Source organism: Delphinapterus leucas, chromosome X, assembly GCF_059928025.1.
Source record: "Delphinapterus leucas isolate spDelLeu-1000000601 "Yukka" chromosome X, BTC_Dleu_Yukka2, whole genome shotgun sequence".
Lineage (NCBI taxonomy): Eukaryota > Metazoa > Chordata > Mammalia > Artiodactyla > Monodontidae > Delphinapterus > Delphinapterus leucas.
This window is the reverse complement of record NC_143150.1, coordinates 18595058-18611088: the sequence shown is the minus strand read 5'-3', so window position 1 is coordinate 18611088 and position 16031 is coordinate 18595058. Positions and strand designations below refer to the sequence as shown.

At 47.6% G+C, this 16031-nt stretch overlaps 1 protein-coding gene across 1 annotated transcript in view; it reads right to left on the bottom strand.

The window, feature by feature from the left end:
- The window catches only part of HS6ST2 (heparan sulfate 6-O-sulfotransferase 2), a 289193-nt gene extending 273814 nt beyond the window's left edge, over positions 1 to 15379 (bottom strand). Inside the window, exons 1-2 of the mRNA XM_022563935.3 lie at positions 14938 to 15379; positions 13557 to 14075 (exon numbers count right to left, since the gene is read on the bottom strand). Of these exons, the coding sequence (XP_022419643.2) occupies positions 13557 to 14075; positions 14938 to 15365 (947 nt within the window). The 5' untranslated portion in view covers positions 15366 to 15379. The remainder of the gene's footprint in view (positions 1 to 13556; positions 14076 to 14937) is intronic.
- Positions 15380 to 16031: the final 652 nt, after the last annotated feature.

Sequence of the window (16031 nt, the reverse complement as noted above, 5' to 3'; positions counted from 1 at the left end):
TCCTGATATTTCCAGATAGTCACCGCAGGTCTCCATTCCACTTAGTTTGTATAGACACATAGCCAAAAGAGAGGGTAAAGGCTTTTACTATGGAGAACAGTATGGAGGCTCTTTAAAAACCTAAAAATAGAGTTACCATATGATTCAGCAATCCCACTCCTGGGCATATATCCAGAGAAAAGTCTAATTTGAAAAGACACATGCAGGCTTCCCTGGTGGTGCAGTGGTTGGGAGTCCGCCTGCCAATGCAGGGGACATGGGTTCGAGCCCTGGTCCAGGAGGATCCCACATGCCGTAGAACAACTGGGCCCCTGCGCCACAACTGCTGAGCCTGTGCTCTAGAGCCCGCGAGCCACAATTACTGAGCCCGTGCACCACAACTACTGAAGCCCATGTGCCTGGAGCCCATGCTCTGCAACAAGAGAGGCCACTGCAACAAGAAGCCTGTGCGCCACAGCGAAGAGTGGCCCCCGCTCGCCGCAACTAGAGAAAGCCCATGAACAGCAACAAAAGACCCGATGCAGCTAAAAGTAAATAAATAAAATTATTTTAAATTTTTTTTTAAGATTAAGAAAAGAAAAGACACATGCACTCCTATGTTCACAGCAGCACTATTTACAATAGCCAAGACATGGAAGCAACCTAAATGTCCATCAACAAATGAATGGACAAGGATGTGGTACAATGGAATATTAGCCACAAAAAAATGAAATAATGCCATTTGCAGTAACATGGATGGACCTAGAGATTACCATACTAAGTGAAATAAGTCAGACAAAGACAAAAATTATATGATATCACTTATATGTGGAACCTAAAAAAATGATACAAATGAGCTTATTTACGAAACAGAAACAGACTCACAGACACAGAAAACAAACTTATGGTTACCAACAGGGAAAGGGGTGGGGGGAGGGATAAATTAAGAGTTTAGGATTAGCAGATACACACTACTATATATAAAATACATAAACAACAAGGACCTACTGTATAGCACAGGGAACCAGATTCAATATTTTGTAATAAACTGTAACGGAAAAGAATCTGAAAAAGAATATTTATATGTGTGTGTATGTGAGTGTGTGTGTGTGTGTATGAAACTGAAGCACTTTGCTATACACCAGAAACTAACACATTGTAAATCAACTATACGTCAATAAAAACAATAAATTAACAAAGGATGGATGGTAAGGGCTTTTGGAGATTTGTCTGAGAATTTAGTAGACATTAAAACATATCAGACACGCCACGTGGCCCAGTTGGTTTTAAATGCCAACTCCAATACTGACTGGCTGGGTATATTTGGGCAGGTTATATATCTCATCCAATTATCTGTTTTCTCCTCTTTAAATGGGTTTTTTACACATCTACCTCAGAGAGTTATTTCGAGGATTAAATGAGGAAAATATATGCTATGCCCTTGGCATAGCACCTGGCTCAGTAGGTATCCCAAAACACTAATACACCTTCATGGAAAGTCAGGCCAAGCTACATGGGTCAAACCATCACTTTACAGCACTTCTCTTTGCCTAAGTCTTGGAGTTCTTCACTTTTTCTTTGGTTGTGTTCCAATAAAACTTTATTTACAAAAATAGGTGGAGACAAGATTTGATTGGAAGTTTGCAAACCCCCGTACAGATAATATGTGTAGTGTAGATGTTACAAACACTGTGTATGTGTGTGCATATATATACCGTAGATATGATTTTTCTAAAGTTTGATTTGGTGTATTTTTATGAGTTTGCTGGATATCTGTATGTTTGTGTGAAAGAGCCTTGTGAATGTTCACCCAAACGAACCTTGGAGAACTGTCTGAGTATTTTATATGTGATGGAGATTTTTTTCGCAAAGGACAAGTTCTTCCATTACTGCTACATAATTTGCCAAATGCAAATATCTTTATAGTTCTCTGAAGATGCAAAGGTTCCCCAAATGGGTAATGATAGCAAAATTTGAGTAATAATCATAGCCATAATTTTTTTTAGCACATATTATATGCTAGGTGCTGAATCGTTGATGTACGTTATATAGATACTAACATGGAGTTCTTCACTCTTGCGTGTGAATTAACAAGCTTGATGTGGTCGGTGAAGGATTCACAATACTTCCAAATATATCAGACTACTAATGATCCTTCTCGTACACTCAGATATGCCTGATCCCTTGTTCTTTCTTAAGCGCTGCATAGTCAGAATGGTCTATATTTTCTCACTGAAGTTTTTCCAGACCAACTTTACGACTTAGTATATGGTCTATTTTCAAAAATGTTCCATATGTGCTTGAGAAGAATGTGTATTCTTCTAAATGGATGCTGGTCTCCTATATTGAGTTTGTTAACCATGTTGCTCAAATCCTCTGTACCCTTACTCATTTTTTGTTCATTTCATCTATCAATTTCTGAAATCAGTTGGTAGATTTTACAATTTCTCCTTATAGCTCTGTCAATTTTTGCTTTATATATTTCAAAACTATGGTATTAAGTGCATACAGGCTTAGAATTGTTATCTGAAGAATTGAACACTTTATCATTATTCAGTGATCCTGTTTATCCCCCAAAAAGGCTTTGCCTTAGTTAATTTAGCTACATCAGCTTTCTTCTGGTTAGTATTTGCATAGTATATATATTCCAATCCTATCCGTGTCCTAATGTTTTAGCTTTGTCTCTCATACACAGCATATAGCTAGATTTTGTATTTTCATCGGTTGTGATAATCTATGTCTTTCAACTGGTGAGTTTAGTCAACTTCTATTTATTGTAATAACTGAGGAGCTGGTTGCCAAGATCAAAGGGCCTTTTAAAAGTACCTCCATGTTTCCTGGCTGTAACCTGGTCACTCTAGTCAATTTCGAAACACTCTTTGCTTGCATTCACTCTCCTGTAGGAAGTTAGCAAAAGTCCAATGATCTCCATGAATGAATCTGAGCTGATACTATACAGTTATGGGAAAAAGTCAATTAATGCAGGGAATAGCACACACAAGCCTAATCCATTTGATGTAAACCAATGCATTGCACACGTTTCAATTGCTCTGTATTCCTTCAGAAAAGTGCATGGAAGTGATTCATTAGAACTATACTCTTCACTGGGACTTCCCTGGTGGCGCAGTGGTTAAGTATCTGCCTGCCGATGCAGGGGACACAGGTTCAAGCCTTAGTCTGGGAAGATCCCACATGCCGCAGAGCAACTAAGCCCGTGCACCACAGCTACTTAGCCTGCGATCTAAAGCCTGCGAGATGCAACTACTGAGCCCGCGTGCCACAACTACTGAAGCCCACACACCTAGAGCCTATGCTCCACAGCAAGAGAAGCCACAGCAATGAGAAGCCCGCGCACTGCAAAGAAGAGTAGCCCCCACTCGCTGCAACTAGAGAAAGCCCGTGCGCAGCAATGAAGACCCAACACAGCCAAAAATACATTCATAAAAAAATAAATTTATTAAAAAAAGAACTATACTCTTCACAAGAAAAATACCAATTCTCTAAGGCTCACAGGGCATCCCTGCTGGTAAAATTCAAAAAGCAAGCACAGTGAATAAGAAGTCCTTTTTGCAGACATTTACATCGGGAAAGAACATGATTCTTGACAATTCAGAGTAAATGAAGTGCAAATTATTCTCTTATAATATATCCCAGAATTGAAGCTTAAATTGTGACTAAAAAAGAACCCACAGTTTAATCAGAAAAATATATTTATTGGTAATTCCCATGAGCTCATATCTGATACATTTATATCATAGGATAACAAGTTCAAAACTATCGCTAAGTTATAAATATGGAATTTATGCCGAATTTGCATGTATTGAATTTTATTTTGAATTTGCATGTGTGACTATATTTGAATATTTATAATATTCCAGAAAAAGCACAGTGGAATGTGCAAGACAGATTTATTTAGTGTAATGCTCTGAAATGTGTCAAAGTCTTCAACACTGTTCCTAGAGGCAAAATAGCAGAAATAACAAATGGGACGCAATAAGACCAACTGAATAATCTGCGAAGTCCAATACCTAGCAAAGCTAGGAAAGCTCTTCTGCCAATAAATATTTTACTAAAGTTTAGACAAATATTTCTCTAAGCTTACAATGACTTTGTATTAGAAGACATATACCATTAATTGGATTCTTCATTACACTTTGATGGAAGAAGGAACATTCCCATGCATATCCTTATTTTCTCTAAACTCAGTGACTAAATATCTCATCTTGGGACTTCTCCGGTGGTCCAGTGGCTAAGACTCTGCGCTCCCAGTGCAGGGGGCTCAGGTTCAATCCCTGACCAGGGAACTAGATCCCGCATGCATGCCGCAACTAAGACCTGGTGCAGTCAAATAAATAAATAAATAAAAATTTAAAATATATAGGGGGAAAAATAAATAAATATCTCATCTTATTTGGCGCAGAATGTTGGTATTAGCTTTCCAAGTGTGAAGCACATTCTTTACGCTGTCAAAGTAACTTGTACCTAGAATGTAGTCTCCATGGAGTCTCAACAATAAGATTCTGAACCTTACTGTATTTAGTGGCCCCTCAGATACCCAGAGCAGTTGAGGAATGAAGTGTTCTAGTCAATTTACAGTTAACCAGGGGCAATGTTATTATGAAGTGAAACTGCTCTGGGGGGAGGCTGCTCCAGCAGAATACACTCCCCTTCTCTCCTGGATGAGGGCAACACATGCACTAACTGATCTAAGCTCTCGGTTGTGGACGTTTAGAACTACAGCCCTTCTCCAATCCCAAGACTTTGCTCTTCCAGCCAGACCATTAGCTCTGGTGTCAGTTCATTTGAAAAGAGGCTCACGAAGATTCAAAATCCAGGCTATCTTGGGTGGCTCTGGCTGAGCAGAGTAAGCCTTTTATTTCCAACTGTGTGCCATTATTAATTTCCAGTTTCATTTAATTTTTAAACAGAGCACAAGCAATAGAAATCCTCTCAAATATCTCTGTACTGTACTGGTATAAGAGTTTCATGGATTCCTTGGAATATAATAACAGCCAATCATCAGAAAAATCAACAGCTGATGCCTGACTTATCACCTCTGCCTTTCAGTCTGTGAGTTTATTTAGCTGAGGCTGCTTTCCTCATTAAGGACTCCCAGAATATCAAGAGGCTAATGAAATAACCAGCCACAGTTTTAGAAACCAAGAAGCAGACTGTGTAATTTATCACAGCCATTATAAAGCATCATTTTTAAAACTGTTAATATTTACTTTTACTATGAAAGTAATGCATATTCATATAGGAAATTCAAATCCTTCAGAGAAACAGGAAAAGAAAATAAGTCACTAATTGATCTATTGATATCTCGGTATTTTTCTTCCATTCTTTGCCTTTTATGCTTAGATTTGAGAGGGATGGAAAGATGATTTGCCTCTCTCCCTCCTCAACCCCTCTCTCACATAATTGTAGTCATACTGGGCCCATAACTGTCTATCTCTTTTTCCCTTAGCATTAAATCACTACCAATTTTCTATAAAAAGGACATTTAAATGGTTTTGAAATAATCCCTCAAGTGGATGTACTGATATTTCTTGAACCATTCTCCTATATGTGGATGCAGATTTTTCCGATTTGTTGCACTCATGAATAGTTCCAAATAACTTAACAAATAATGGTAGTCTCCTAAGATACCATTCTCATATCACCCTATGCTTTTCCCCCATGGCGCTTCTCACAATTTTAAGTAATGAATTATTTGTTTCACGTCTACCTTTCCCACTCTATGAAGCCAGGGACCACATCTACCTGCTTCCTGGTTCCTGGAAGCACCGTGATAAGAGATATTCAATAAATATCTGTAAATAAATAAATAAATAAATGAGTCATAGAAAAACATGTACAGGATTGTTTTTCAGTAAAATCCCAGCAAACAAATCATGGGTCAAAGAAGTAAGTATTTTCAATGTTCTCTGCTGATATTATCTATTTTATTTCGGGAAGAATTATTCCAACATAGTCCCACCAACAACATATGAGAATGATGGTATGTACCACACCCTTGTCAGCACTGGCTACTATCTTTTTTTTTTAATAATAATGATTATTATAACAGCCACTACTTCATTTATTTTTTTTAATTTATTTTATTTTATTTTATTTTTGGCTGCATTGGGTCTTTGTTGCTGCACACGGGCTTTCTCTGGTTGTGGCGAGCAGGGGCTACTCTTCATTGTGGTGCGCGGGCTTCTCATTGCGGTGGCTTCTCTTGTTGCAGAACACGGGCTCTAGGCGCATGGGCTTCAGTAGTTGTGGCTCGCGGGCTCTAGAGCGCAGGCTCAGTAGTTGTGGTGCATGGGCTTAGTTGCTCCGCAGCATGTGGGATCTTCCCGGCCCAGGGCTCGAACCCGTGTCCCCTGCATTGGCAGGCGGATTCTTAACCACTGCACCACCAGGGAAGCCCCGCTACTATCTTTTTTTGTTTGGTGGTGGTGGTGATGTATACCTAGTTTTGTTTTTTTGTTTTAATCCAGGTTAATTAGACAGGCAAAAAGGTTTTCCTACATATAATTATTTGAATTTGCATTTCTTTAGTACCAGTGAGGCTAAAGAGCTTTTCTGTGTCTGTAAACTAGTTGTGGTTCCCATGTTGCAAATTGTCTGGTCATATCCTTTGTTTTTCTAATCAATTTGTACAAGTTCTTTATCTAGGAACGATGTCAGCCTTTTGTCTGTTTTATTTGTTGTGCATATTTTCATCAGTTTGCCATATGCCTTTTCATTTTGGCTATTTTTGGACAGATGAACACTTCTCATTTTTATGTAATCATAACTGTCGAACTTTTCCTCTCTTCAAACAGCCTTTTACCTGGCTGAGAGTCCCACATGTGAATTGCAGCTATCATTTAAATAATAATGCCAATTGTGAATTCAGACTAACTGGATTCAGAGACTCCTACATATACAACGAAGTCCTAACCTGTCCAGAGCCCCCATTCTCACTTCCTTACAAGCCTTGGCCACTAGAAGCCTAGGCAACTTAGACCGGTCACAGTTCTTGGTATCCTCGCAGCCCCCAGCAGATCACCTTCTCAACCTCTCCATTTTGTCAATGGTACCACCTCAACTCCAGACTGGAAATCAGGGTGGTACCTTTAACTGGACTATAGCCTTCATTTACTTTTATGTTTTTTACATCCCTGCCATGCAAGAGCTTCTCATACTCACTGGGGTTCAACCTCCTTGTTGCCATTCCAGGATCTCTACAATGAGGCTCCCTAACCCTCCCCCAGGCATGAACCTTCTCAGGTCTGGCCAGCCCTGGCTAGGTGAGGTGACTTGACCTCACAATGCCATGAGGATGCCACGCCCACCCACAATGCCTCCTTTCTTCTAAATACAACACACCTATTCCTAGAAGCCTTTCCAAACAGATGTCTCCTTTTTCTGGCCTGCTCCTCATACTTTAGAGAGGAAAGGGCCTTAGAAAGCATCTCCTTTAAATCTCCCATTTTACAGAGGGGGATGGACCTGCCCCAAGTCACATGTTCCTCCCCACTCCCCCACCCCCACCTATACATGACATAGTTCTGCATTTTACTATCTAATCTTAATGAACTTGAGGCTAAAGATGGTGACCTTGGCTTTTTTGGATTTGTCTAGGCTCTAATCTCCGCCAACTGCTAGCACTGGGCAGAGGTCATAATACTCCACAAAGTTTGCTGATTAGACCTAAACTGTTATATAAACAGATGGACTTTTCTCTATTTTTTTTTTTTTTTGCCGTACGCGGGCCTCTCACTGTCGTGGCCTCTCCCGTTGCGGAGCACAGGCTCTGGACGCGCAGGCTCAGCGGTCATGGCTCACCGGCCCAGCCACTCCGCGGCATGTGGGATCTTCCCGGACCGGGGCACGAACCCGTGTCCCCTGCATCGGCAGGCGGACTCTCAACCACTGCGCCACCAGGGAAGGCCCTATTTTTAAAACATATTCTGGTAAAGATATGACATCTTAAAGACATTATTGATATTCAAATCATTTTCAAACAAAATCCATCTTCTTTATTAAATATCTAAAACACCAAATTATTCTGTTCTACTGTAAGCTCTGTGAGAGCAAAGATGACACGTCTTCCCTGGAATATAATGGGCAGTTTTGCAGAATTTTGTTTAACGAATGACAGAGGGAAGAGGTGACTATTCTTTAGTGTCATTTCATGCTACTTAAGTTGATGACAGATATCTAGAAAAGACAAGCTCTAACATTCTTATTGCCACGTAACAGCACTAATCTAAAATTACTATTAAGAATATCTAATTCTGAGTAGCTTTTTATACCACCTTGAGAACTTCGAGCTTTGTTGGGCTGCCAGCAACATGTTTGCCATCTGGGCAAAGATGCTAACTACTACGGCTGAAGTTCTACAGATGTTATCATGGTGAATTTCTCGCCTTCTCCTGAGAAATCCGTGGTAGGGGAGTAATAACAGCTCTTAGTATCCTCTTAGCAGCCCCAGCTAAGTGAAGCTACCCCTATGAGAATCCAGTGGCCTACAGCCTGAGGGACCAGAAGGACGGCATCGCTGCCTGGATCAGTCCATTCACTCGCTGCCTTGCCCTGTACCAAAGCCTGTCGTGTTGTCCTGCTTCACTGCAGGAGGGAAGGAGTGGAGTGTGGGCATGTGAGCCATGAGCAGGCTTGTGCACTATGGACTTCTTGCTAAGACACGGCTCTATCAAAATGGAGCCACCTTGGGAATTCCCTGGCGGTCCAGCAGTTAGGACTTGGCGCTTTCACTGCTGGGGTCCGGGTTCGATCCCTGGTCAGGGAAATAAGATCCCACAAGCCGCACACGGCCAAAAAAAAAAAGAAAAGAAAAGAAAAGAAAAGAGCCACCTTTAAACAAGAAAGGGAAAGAAAAGGAATCCTTTACCACAGGTATTAAAAAAGAGTGACCACAAAGAAGACAAAAGAAAGAGAAAAGGCTATGCTCCATGTAAATGCCTTGTAATTCTTTCCTGTCAGTGATAGCCTAGTGGTTTCTAGGTGACGATTAATTACTCTTCCGTAAGACTGCTGCAAAATGTAGAGATACTAAACGTCTAGGATGCAACATGAATATGACGATCAGATTCTTTGACTTGGGTAGCCATGGAACCTGACCTTCCCCTGCCGCCAGCCACCACCCGAGTGTGCCAGCCAGCACAGTGCTTGGGGAAGAAGAATGAGGCTGGTGCAGTTTCTTGGTGCCCAATTCTGAGTTCCTCCCACAGACCCAGTGATGCACTAGAGCTGGCTATAAACGGAGGGAATTTGGCCTGAGAAAAGCCTGCAGAATTCGGGAGTTTGAAGAGCTGGTCAGCAACCATGTTTTGATACATTTTCAAAAACAGTCTTGGTAATTCTAGATTGAGCAGGACCTTTCTCTGGCCCCTAAACAATAGATGCATGAAATTCAATTGCTAGGTTTTTTGAAAAGAAATATGATTCTTAATAAACAATTTGTGCCTTTTGCCAGCCAAGCACTCTCTCTCTTTGTCCTCTCCAGGCAACATGATGGCAGCCGTTTCCACTCAGCCGTTACATATCACTCGAGCACTTCACCATCCGCTGAGGCAGGGAAGCATCTCGAATGTAGCAGTGGGAGCAGAATTCAGGTCTTGGCTTGCAGCCACGGTGGCCTCTCGTGTGCCCCCCACCAATGTGGATGGATGGCTGTGAGTCAAAAGGTGGCCCTTGCCGCTGAGGCCTCTTCCTGACGCTTAGTCACCAGGTCCCCAGCGTCCTCCCATCCTTCTCAGCTTTGCAGTGATTTCTGACTAGGCAATGAGAGGCCCCTTTGCCACCCAGCCACGAGACCTTCTCCTCGTGAGCATAAAACCTCAGGAAGGTAGAAATGTGTTTTTCTCCCAATGGCTGCGGCAACCCTGGTCCAATCACCTGTTCAAACACATGTGTAAAAATGCCTGGAAACGGTGATGATGTAGTTGATAACAATACCAGTTAACATGCACTGAGTGTTCATTTTGTGGTAATGACTCACATGAAATACCTCACTGTGCTTTCACAAAATAAATAAATAAAATTTAAAAAACCTTGTTCATGGAGTCACAGTCAACAGAGCAAGGGCTGTGGAAGCAGCCACAGCTGGAGTAAGGTCCCTGCTGTGTCACTAAAGAGCCCAATGACCTTGAGAAAGTCCTTCAACCCCCTTGGGCTTCTGTCTCATGGGACAGATGGGGAGACTTTTGCCCACTCTGCCTTACTCCTACACATAGTGCAAGTTTACAGAGACATACCAGAGACAAGGGATGGAAAAGCTCATCAGAAACTGGAATGCACTCTCCACAAGACAAGGCTGGGACAGACTCTGGTCCAAGGTCATACAGCTGGTTCACGGCTGGCCTGGAACGAAGGCCCAGGTGTCAGAACTCCCAGGCCAAACAGACTGAGCTGCTGTTCTGCTCAGCTCAGTGGTGCATAGAACCACCAGCAGCTGGCACGGAAGCCTGCTCCACACAGGAACTCCTCGTAGCTGACTTTCGCATCTCCTCGGCCTCACGCATCACCACCAGCACAACTGCCTCTGTCTAAATTTTTAACACACACACACACACACACACACTCTCTCTCTCTCTCACTGTCACACACTTGTGCATACCTTCTCTCACACAGATTATCAGAATTCACAGAACTGGTCCTGTAAGCAGGGATTTGTCAACATCCTGGGAAATTCTGGAACCCTCCGGCTATGACTACTCTTCAGGATGAAGATTTCTGGAGGTGGGTAGGAATTAAGGAAATAAAAGAAATGCCCTTGGGATAACCATGTGTTTCTCTAGCAAATTTTTTTTTTTTTTCGGTACGCGGGCCTCTCACTGCTGTGGCCTCTCCCGTTGCGGAGCACAGTCTCCGGACGTGCAGGCTCAGCGGCCATGGCTCACGGGCCCAGCCGCTCCGCGGCATGTGGGATCTTCCCGGACCGGGGCATGAACCCGTGTCCCCTGCATCGGCAGGCGGACTCTCAACCACTGCGCCACCAGGGAAGCCCCTCTCTAGCAAATTTTATTTCATTTTGGTGAATACCGTAAGATCCAGTAATTCTGACTCTTTAAAAAGTGGGTTTTCTTCTGGGCTTCCCTGGTGGCGCAGTGGTTAAGAATCCGCCTGCCAATGCAGGGGACACAGGTTCGAACCCTGGTCCGGGAAGATCCCACATGCCGTGGAGCAACTAAGCCCGTGCACCACAGCTACTTAGCCTGTGCTCTAAAGCCCGCGAGCCACAACTACTGAGCCCGTGTGCCACAACTACTGAGTCCACGTGCCACAACTACTGAGCCTGTGTGCCTAGAGCCCGTGCTCCACAATGAGAAGCCACCGCAATGAGAAGCCCGTGCACCGCAATGAAGAGTAGCCCCCGCTCGCCGCAACTAGAGAAAGCCCGCACACAGCAACGAAGACCCAACACAGCCAAAAATAAATAAATAAAAGAAATAATTTTTTTTTAAAAGTGGTTCTTCTTTTACTAGACTAGATGGCACTGTGGTATCACCCTTTTGATGATCAAGAAAATCTTATTTCATTTCAAATAATTTTGCTTCCATTGGGGGCCGTCCAAGAGGCTGAACCCTCCCCTTGAGGGGGCCTGGTTATCTTATGGTAAATTTCTGAAGTAATCTGCCAGAAGACCAGATACACAATCAAGACCACAATAATAATGTGTGTCTACAGATCCTGTCACACCCTGACCTACATGTCCAAAAGGATTCTAAAAGGCACATGTGCCCTGAGGAATTCCAAACAGGGCCAGGGAGTCCATAGTGGCCAAGACTTCATTTTTATTCCTGTGCCACAGCCATGGCTGTGGAATTCAATTTTTGCCCTCAAGAGCTTTTTACATCACCACCCCTCACAAAACCTACAGGCTCTATCAGCAAGAGGGATTATTTTCAATATTGCCAAACTGTTTAGGAACGTCTTAAACACCAGAGTCTTGTGGTGACAATGGCTTACACAATTCTCACAACAGATTGAGGCAGCAACCTTCCTAGGGTCAAGGTTCTCTTAGGTCGGGGAAAAAAAAAAAAACGGTTAGTGCTGGAAGGGAAATGAAAGTTCAACAGATTCTCCCAGAATTCCAGCATTCGAAAAGGACACTGTAAACTGAGGGAAGGGAAAGTGAGTAGGGGGTGAGGTTTCCTCTAAATCTCAATGGTGACCAGGAAGTCGGAGCGCTCCATTCGTCTGGGGCTGGACAGAAGAAAGTGCCTGGCTCTTGCATTCCAAGAGGCATCAACAAAATATGGCCGTAGCCCTCACCATGAGGGGTTGGGGAGGCAGAGGAGGGAGTGGGGAGCCTGCCCAGGGAAGCAGCCTCTGTAGCAGCAGCAGCCTCCAGGACCCTTGTGGTCACCTCGCTGGGGAGACAGAGAGCATGGCCATGTCAACGAGACTCACCTTGTCCATTCCCCGGACTGCCTGACGCAGCCCACATCTGTTTTAGGGAGAGTCGCAGAATGGGAGCCCTGACTGGGGCAACTGCACCCCAAAGAGTCCTTCCTACTCCCCCCTTTATGGCATCCATGACCTCCAGCAACTGGGCATTGCAGCTGGCTGGAGGAAAATGCCCTAGCTTCAAAAGCAAGTGGCTTTTCATAAAACAGCTCTTTCCGATTCAGCCCTGGGTTCATAAAGTTGGCTGGCGGCGCCCTGCTCCGGGGCTCAGAGTTTGTAAGTCAGGAGAGGTTTCTCAAGACTGAGCCCCACATGGGATCCGGGGCAGCATTCCACCTGCCCTTCGACCCGCGGGGTGCCCCTCGCACTCGCAAAGCGCCGCTGATGCCCGGCGTGCAGCCAGTAGTGCGGGGCGCAAGCTGGGTACCACGAGCTCTCTCTGGGTGTCCGCAAACAGCCGCAGAGGGACATTCATTCGCCCAGGGAGAGCAGAGCCAGTGGAGAGAAAGGAGGAGGAAGGCGACAAAAGTCAGGAAAAAAGAGAAAGAACAAAAAGGGTTAAAGAAAGAACAAGAAACAAAGTGAAAGAGGAAAACGGAGGGAAAAGGAAAGAGCGAGCGGCCAAGAGCTGACAAGATACCAAGCACGAGAAAGCGAAAAGAGAAAAGAGAAAAAGGCAAATAGAGGAAGCGAGGGGAAAGGCGGGGGGAGGGGAAATGCGGGAGCGGGAAAGAAGAGAGAGCGAAACGAGGCTTGGGAACCTGGGTGCGGAGAAAAGAAGCGAAAGGCTGGAGGGGCTCAGGGACGCTGCACTCAGAACATAGTTCTTTCGGGCCCTCCAGTGCGGAGTCTGCGTGCTGTACCCTGTCCCGGCGGCGGCCGGGGGGCGCTCGTCCCGGGCCTCCTGGCCGCTTCCCCAGCGCGCACTCCCAGCCGCCAAGCAGGCCAACCCGCGGGCAGAGAGAGGAGCCGTCCCAAGTCGGAACGGACGAGCTTCCTGCAGCCGCCACAGTGCCACGAGCGCGCGCGCCGGGGCGCCACCGCAGGGGCGCCGAGGTGCTCCCTGGGTCGCCGGCAGAGGCTAGCCGCGCCTCCCGGCCCTCCGCCCGCCGCGGCCCGGGTCCGCTCCCGCGCCCCAGGGCCCCGCTCCGCCGCGGGCGCGCACTCACCTGGACGGTCTCAGCCTGGCGTCGCGCTTGCTGTCCACCACGGCGGGCACGCAGCTGGTGAGCTCGGTCCAGTCGGCGTGCAGTCCGCAGCTCCAACCCGTGGAGAACCTGGAGAAGAGCCAGGTCTCCCGCTTACCCGGCCGGTGGCAAGTGCATTTCTTCTGACCCACGCGGCATTCGCACGGTTGCTCCAGCTGGATGTTGCGCACCAGGTGGCGGCCGAATGTGGTGCCTCCAGTCTTCTGGATGTGCAGGAACACGATCAGGTCATCACCCTTGATGTCGAAGTCTACCTTGCGCAGGAGGTCGCCGCGGCTGAAATTGTAACGGGGCACGAACCTCGCGGAGCTCTCATCCTCCGAGCGGTACGGGTCCGGCATCGGGGAGCTGAACGCCTGCAGGCGGAGGAGCTGGCATTCTGTGCCGGGGCACACGTATTGGAGGACGATCACGGCAAATAGGAAGAGCATCACCAAAGCCAGCAGCAGCTTGTTGGATTTCTCATCCATGTTCCCGACGCTGGGGAAAACCCAAGCTCCTTACGTCAATCCCGCAGCTCAGCCCGCGCTCGCAGTGCGCCCGTACCGCCTCCCTCCCCCTGGCGCCGCCGTTGCGCCCCTTTCCCCTCCCCTCGGCACCGAGTACTCCACCGCGGCGGCGGCGGCGGCGGCGGCGGCGGCGCCCTTCCCCGCTTCCTTCCTTCCCGGCAGGCTCAGCGCTGTGGCTTCTGCCGCACACACCCCCCTCCCCCCGACTCCTTCCCGCTGGCCGCCTGCCCTCTCCCAGCGCCAGAGCTCTCCGGAGCCGCTTCGCGGGGTTTCGTACCCGTGGGACCCCGCCTGACCCGGTTGCCCCACTCCTCAACTCATACCACGGGTCCGAGCCCCCGCGCGTCTTGTTCCACTCTCGGTGGCTCCGTGACTCCCACCCCCATCCTGCTTCGCCCGCCGGACTCTCCCTGGCGCTTCTGCCCCCAGTCCCCTTGGCGCGCACGCCGCCGCCTCCTCGCCTAGCCCGACTCTCGGGCTCCTTCCCCGTGCGCCCCGAAGCCCTGCTCTTGCCCGCAACGGGTTGCCCACCTTGGGGGACGCCTCAAGGGAGCTCGGAGCCAGGCGTTCGGAGTTATCCTGGGGGAAGGGGGTCCGCCGGCAGCCCGACTTGCTAGCGGAGACGCTGCGCTACGGGTGCCCGCGGAAGCGCGGGGAGGGAGCCACAGCGTGGCCAAACGCGCGCCGCGCCCCTCCGGAGCCCCGGAGCCCGGCCGCCGCGGGCCAGCCGGAACTTTGCGCCTTTCTCTCCCCTCGAGGCTGCCTTCCCTTCCCGCACGGCTCCCGTGCGCCCTGGCCCGGGAGCGCGAGTCCCGCTTTCGCCTAAAACGTACCTGGCCAGGGGACCGAAAATCTTGGAGAAGATCGCGCCGAGCACGTGCTTCAGCGAGTGGCCCAGGGCGGCCAGGCCCCGGGTGAGCAGGGCCCGGCAGAGGGAGCCCAGGTCCCAGCGTCTTCTGAGGTCGTGCATCCGCCTGCGGCGGCCTCGGGCCAGCAGCGCGAAGAGAGGGGCGCGCGCGGCTCCCGCCAGAGAGGAAGAAGCCTTTAGGGGCTCGTCCAGGAGCGGCTGGGAGTTGAATCCGCGAGACACACCCCTAGGAGGGCCCGCGCGGACTGAGGCGGCGACTGATCCGGGCCGGCTTGCTGCCAATTCGGCCTCTACTCTGGAATGCCGGCGGGGACAGGTGGTGCGGGCGGGCGCTTCTCGCTCCGGTTGCAACGGCGGCCCGAGCGCCCGGGCTGCACACGCAGGCAGTGCCATTACCCCCTTGAGGCAACTCAGGGTACTAAGGATCTGGAGCGAGCTTGAATTTATGTAATAATGCCTCACGCCTAAGAGCTCAAACCACTTAACAAGCAGAGAACCTGGGTCTTCTCCTGTCTTGGGGGACGGAGGTCACTCCAGTGAGCACATCAGTACACTCTGGCCTGTAATTTCAACCTCCCCTAAAATAGCAAAGGCGCAAATTGGACCTTTTCCCTCTCTCCTTGCCAATTTCCATTCTCCAACGGAAGCGGGAGCATTTTCTGAAAAGGTAAGTCAGCATGAAGGAAAAGCATGACCAAAAAACGTGTCAGAATGGGAATTTGAGCTTTTTTACAGCAGGGACTGGCCCTTACTCCCCTCCTCTTGCTCAATGCTCAGCACCAAGCCCCGTGCTTACAGGAAGCCTTCACTCATATAAGGTGTATTAAAAGGAACGTACATGACTAAATACTACATCCTAGGGGGGCCATCTAATCCAAGGTGATGTGACAAATGAGGAAACTGAGGCCCAGAGAGGGAAAGGGATGTGCCCAAGGTCACACAGCAGAGCCTCAGCGTTTGAACCCAGGAAGCCATCCATTTCCTAACAGCACCTTTTCTAATAAATAGGTGCAGACCATCCTCAAGCCAAGTGTCCAAAAGGCTCTTTTCAGATGCAGG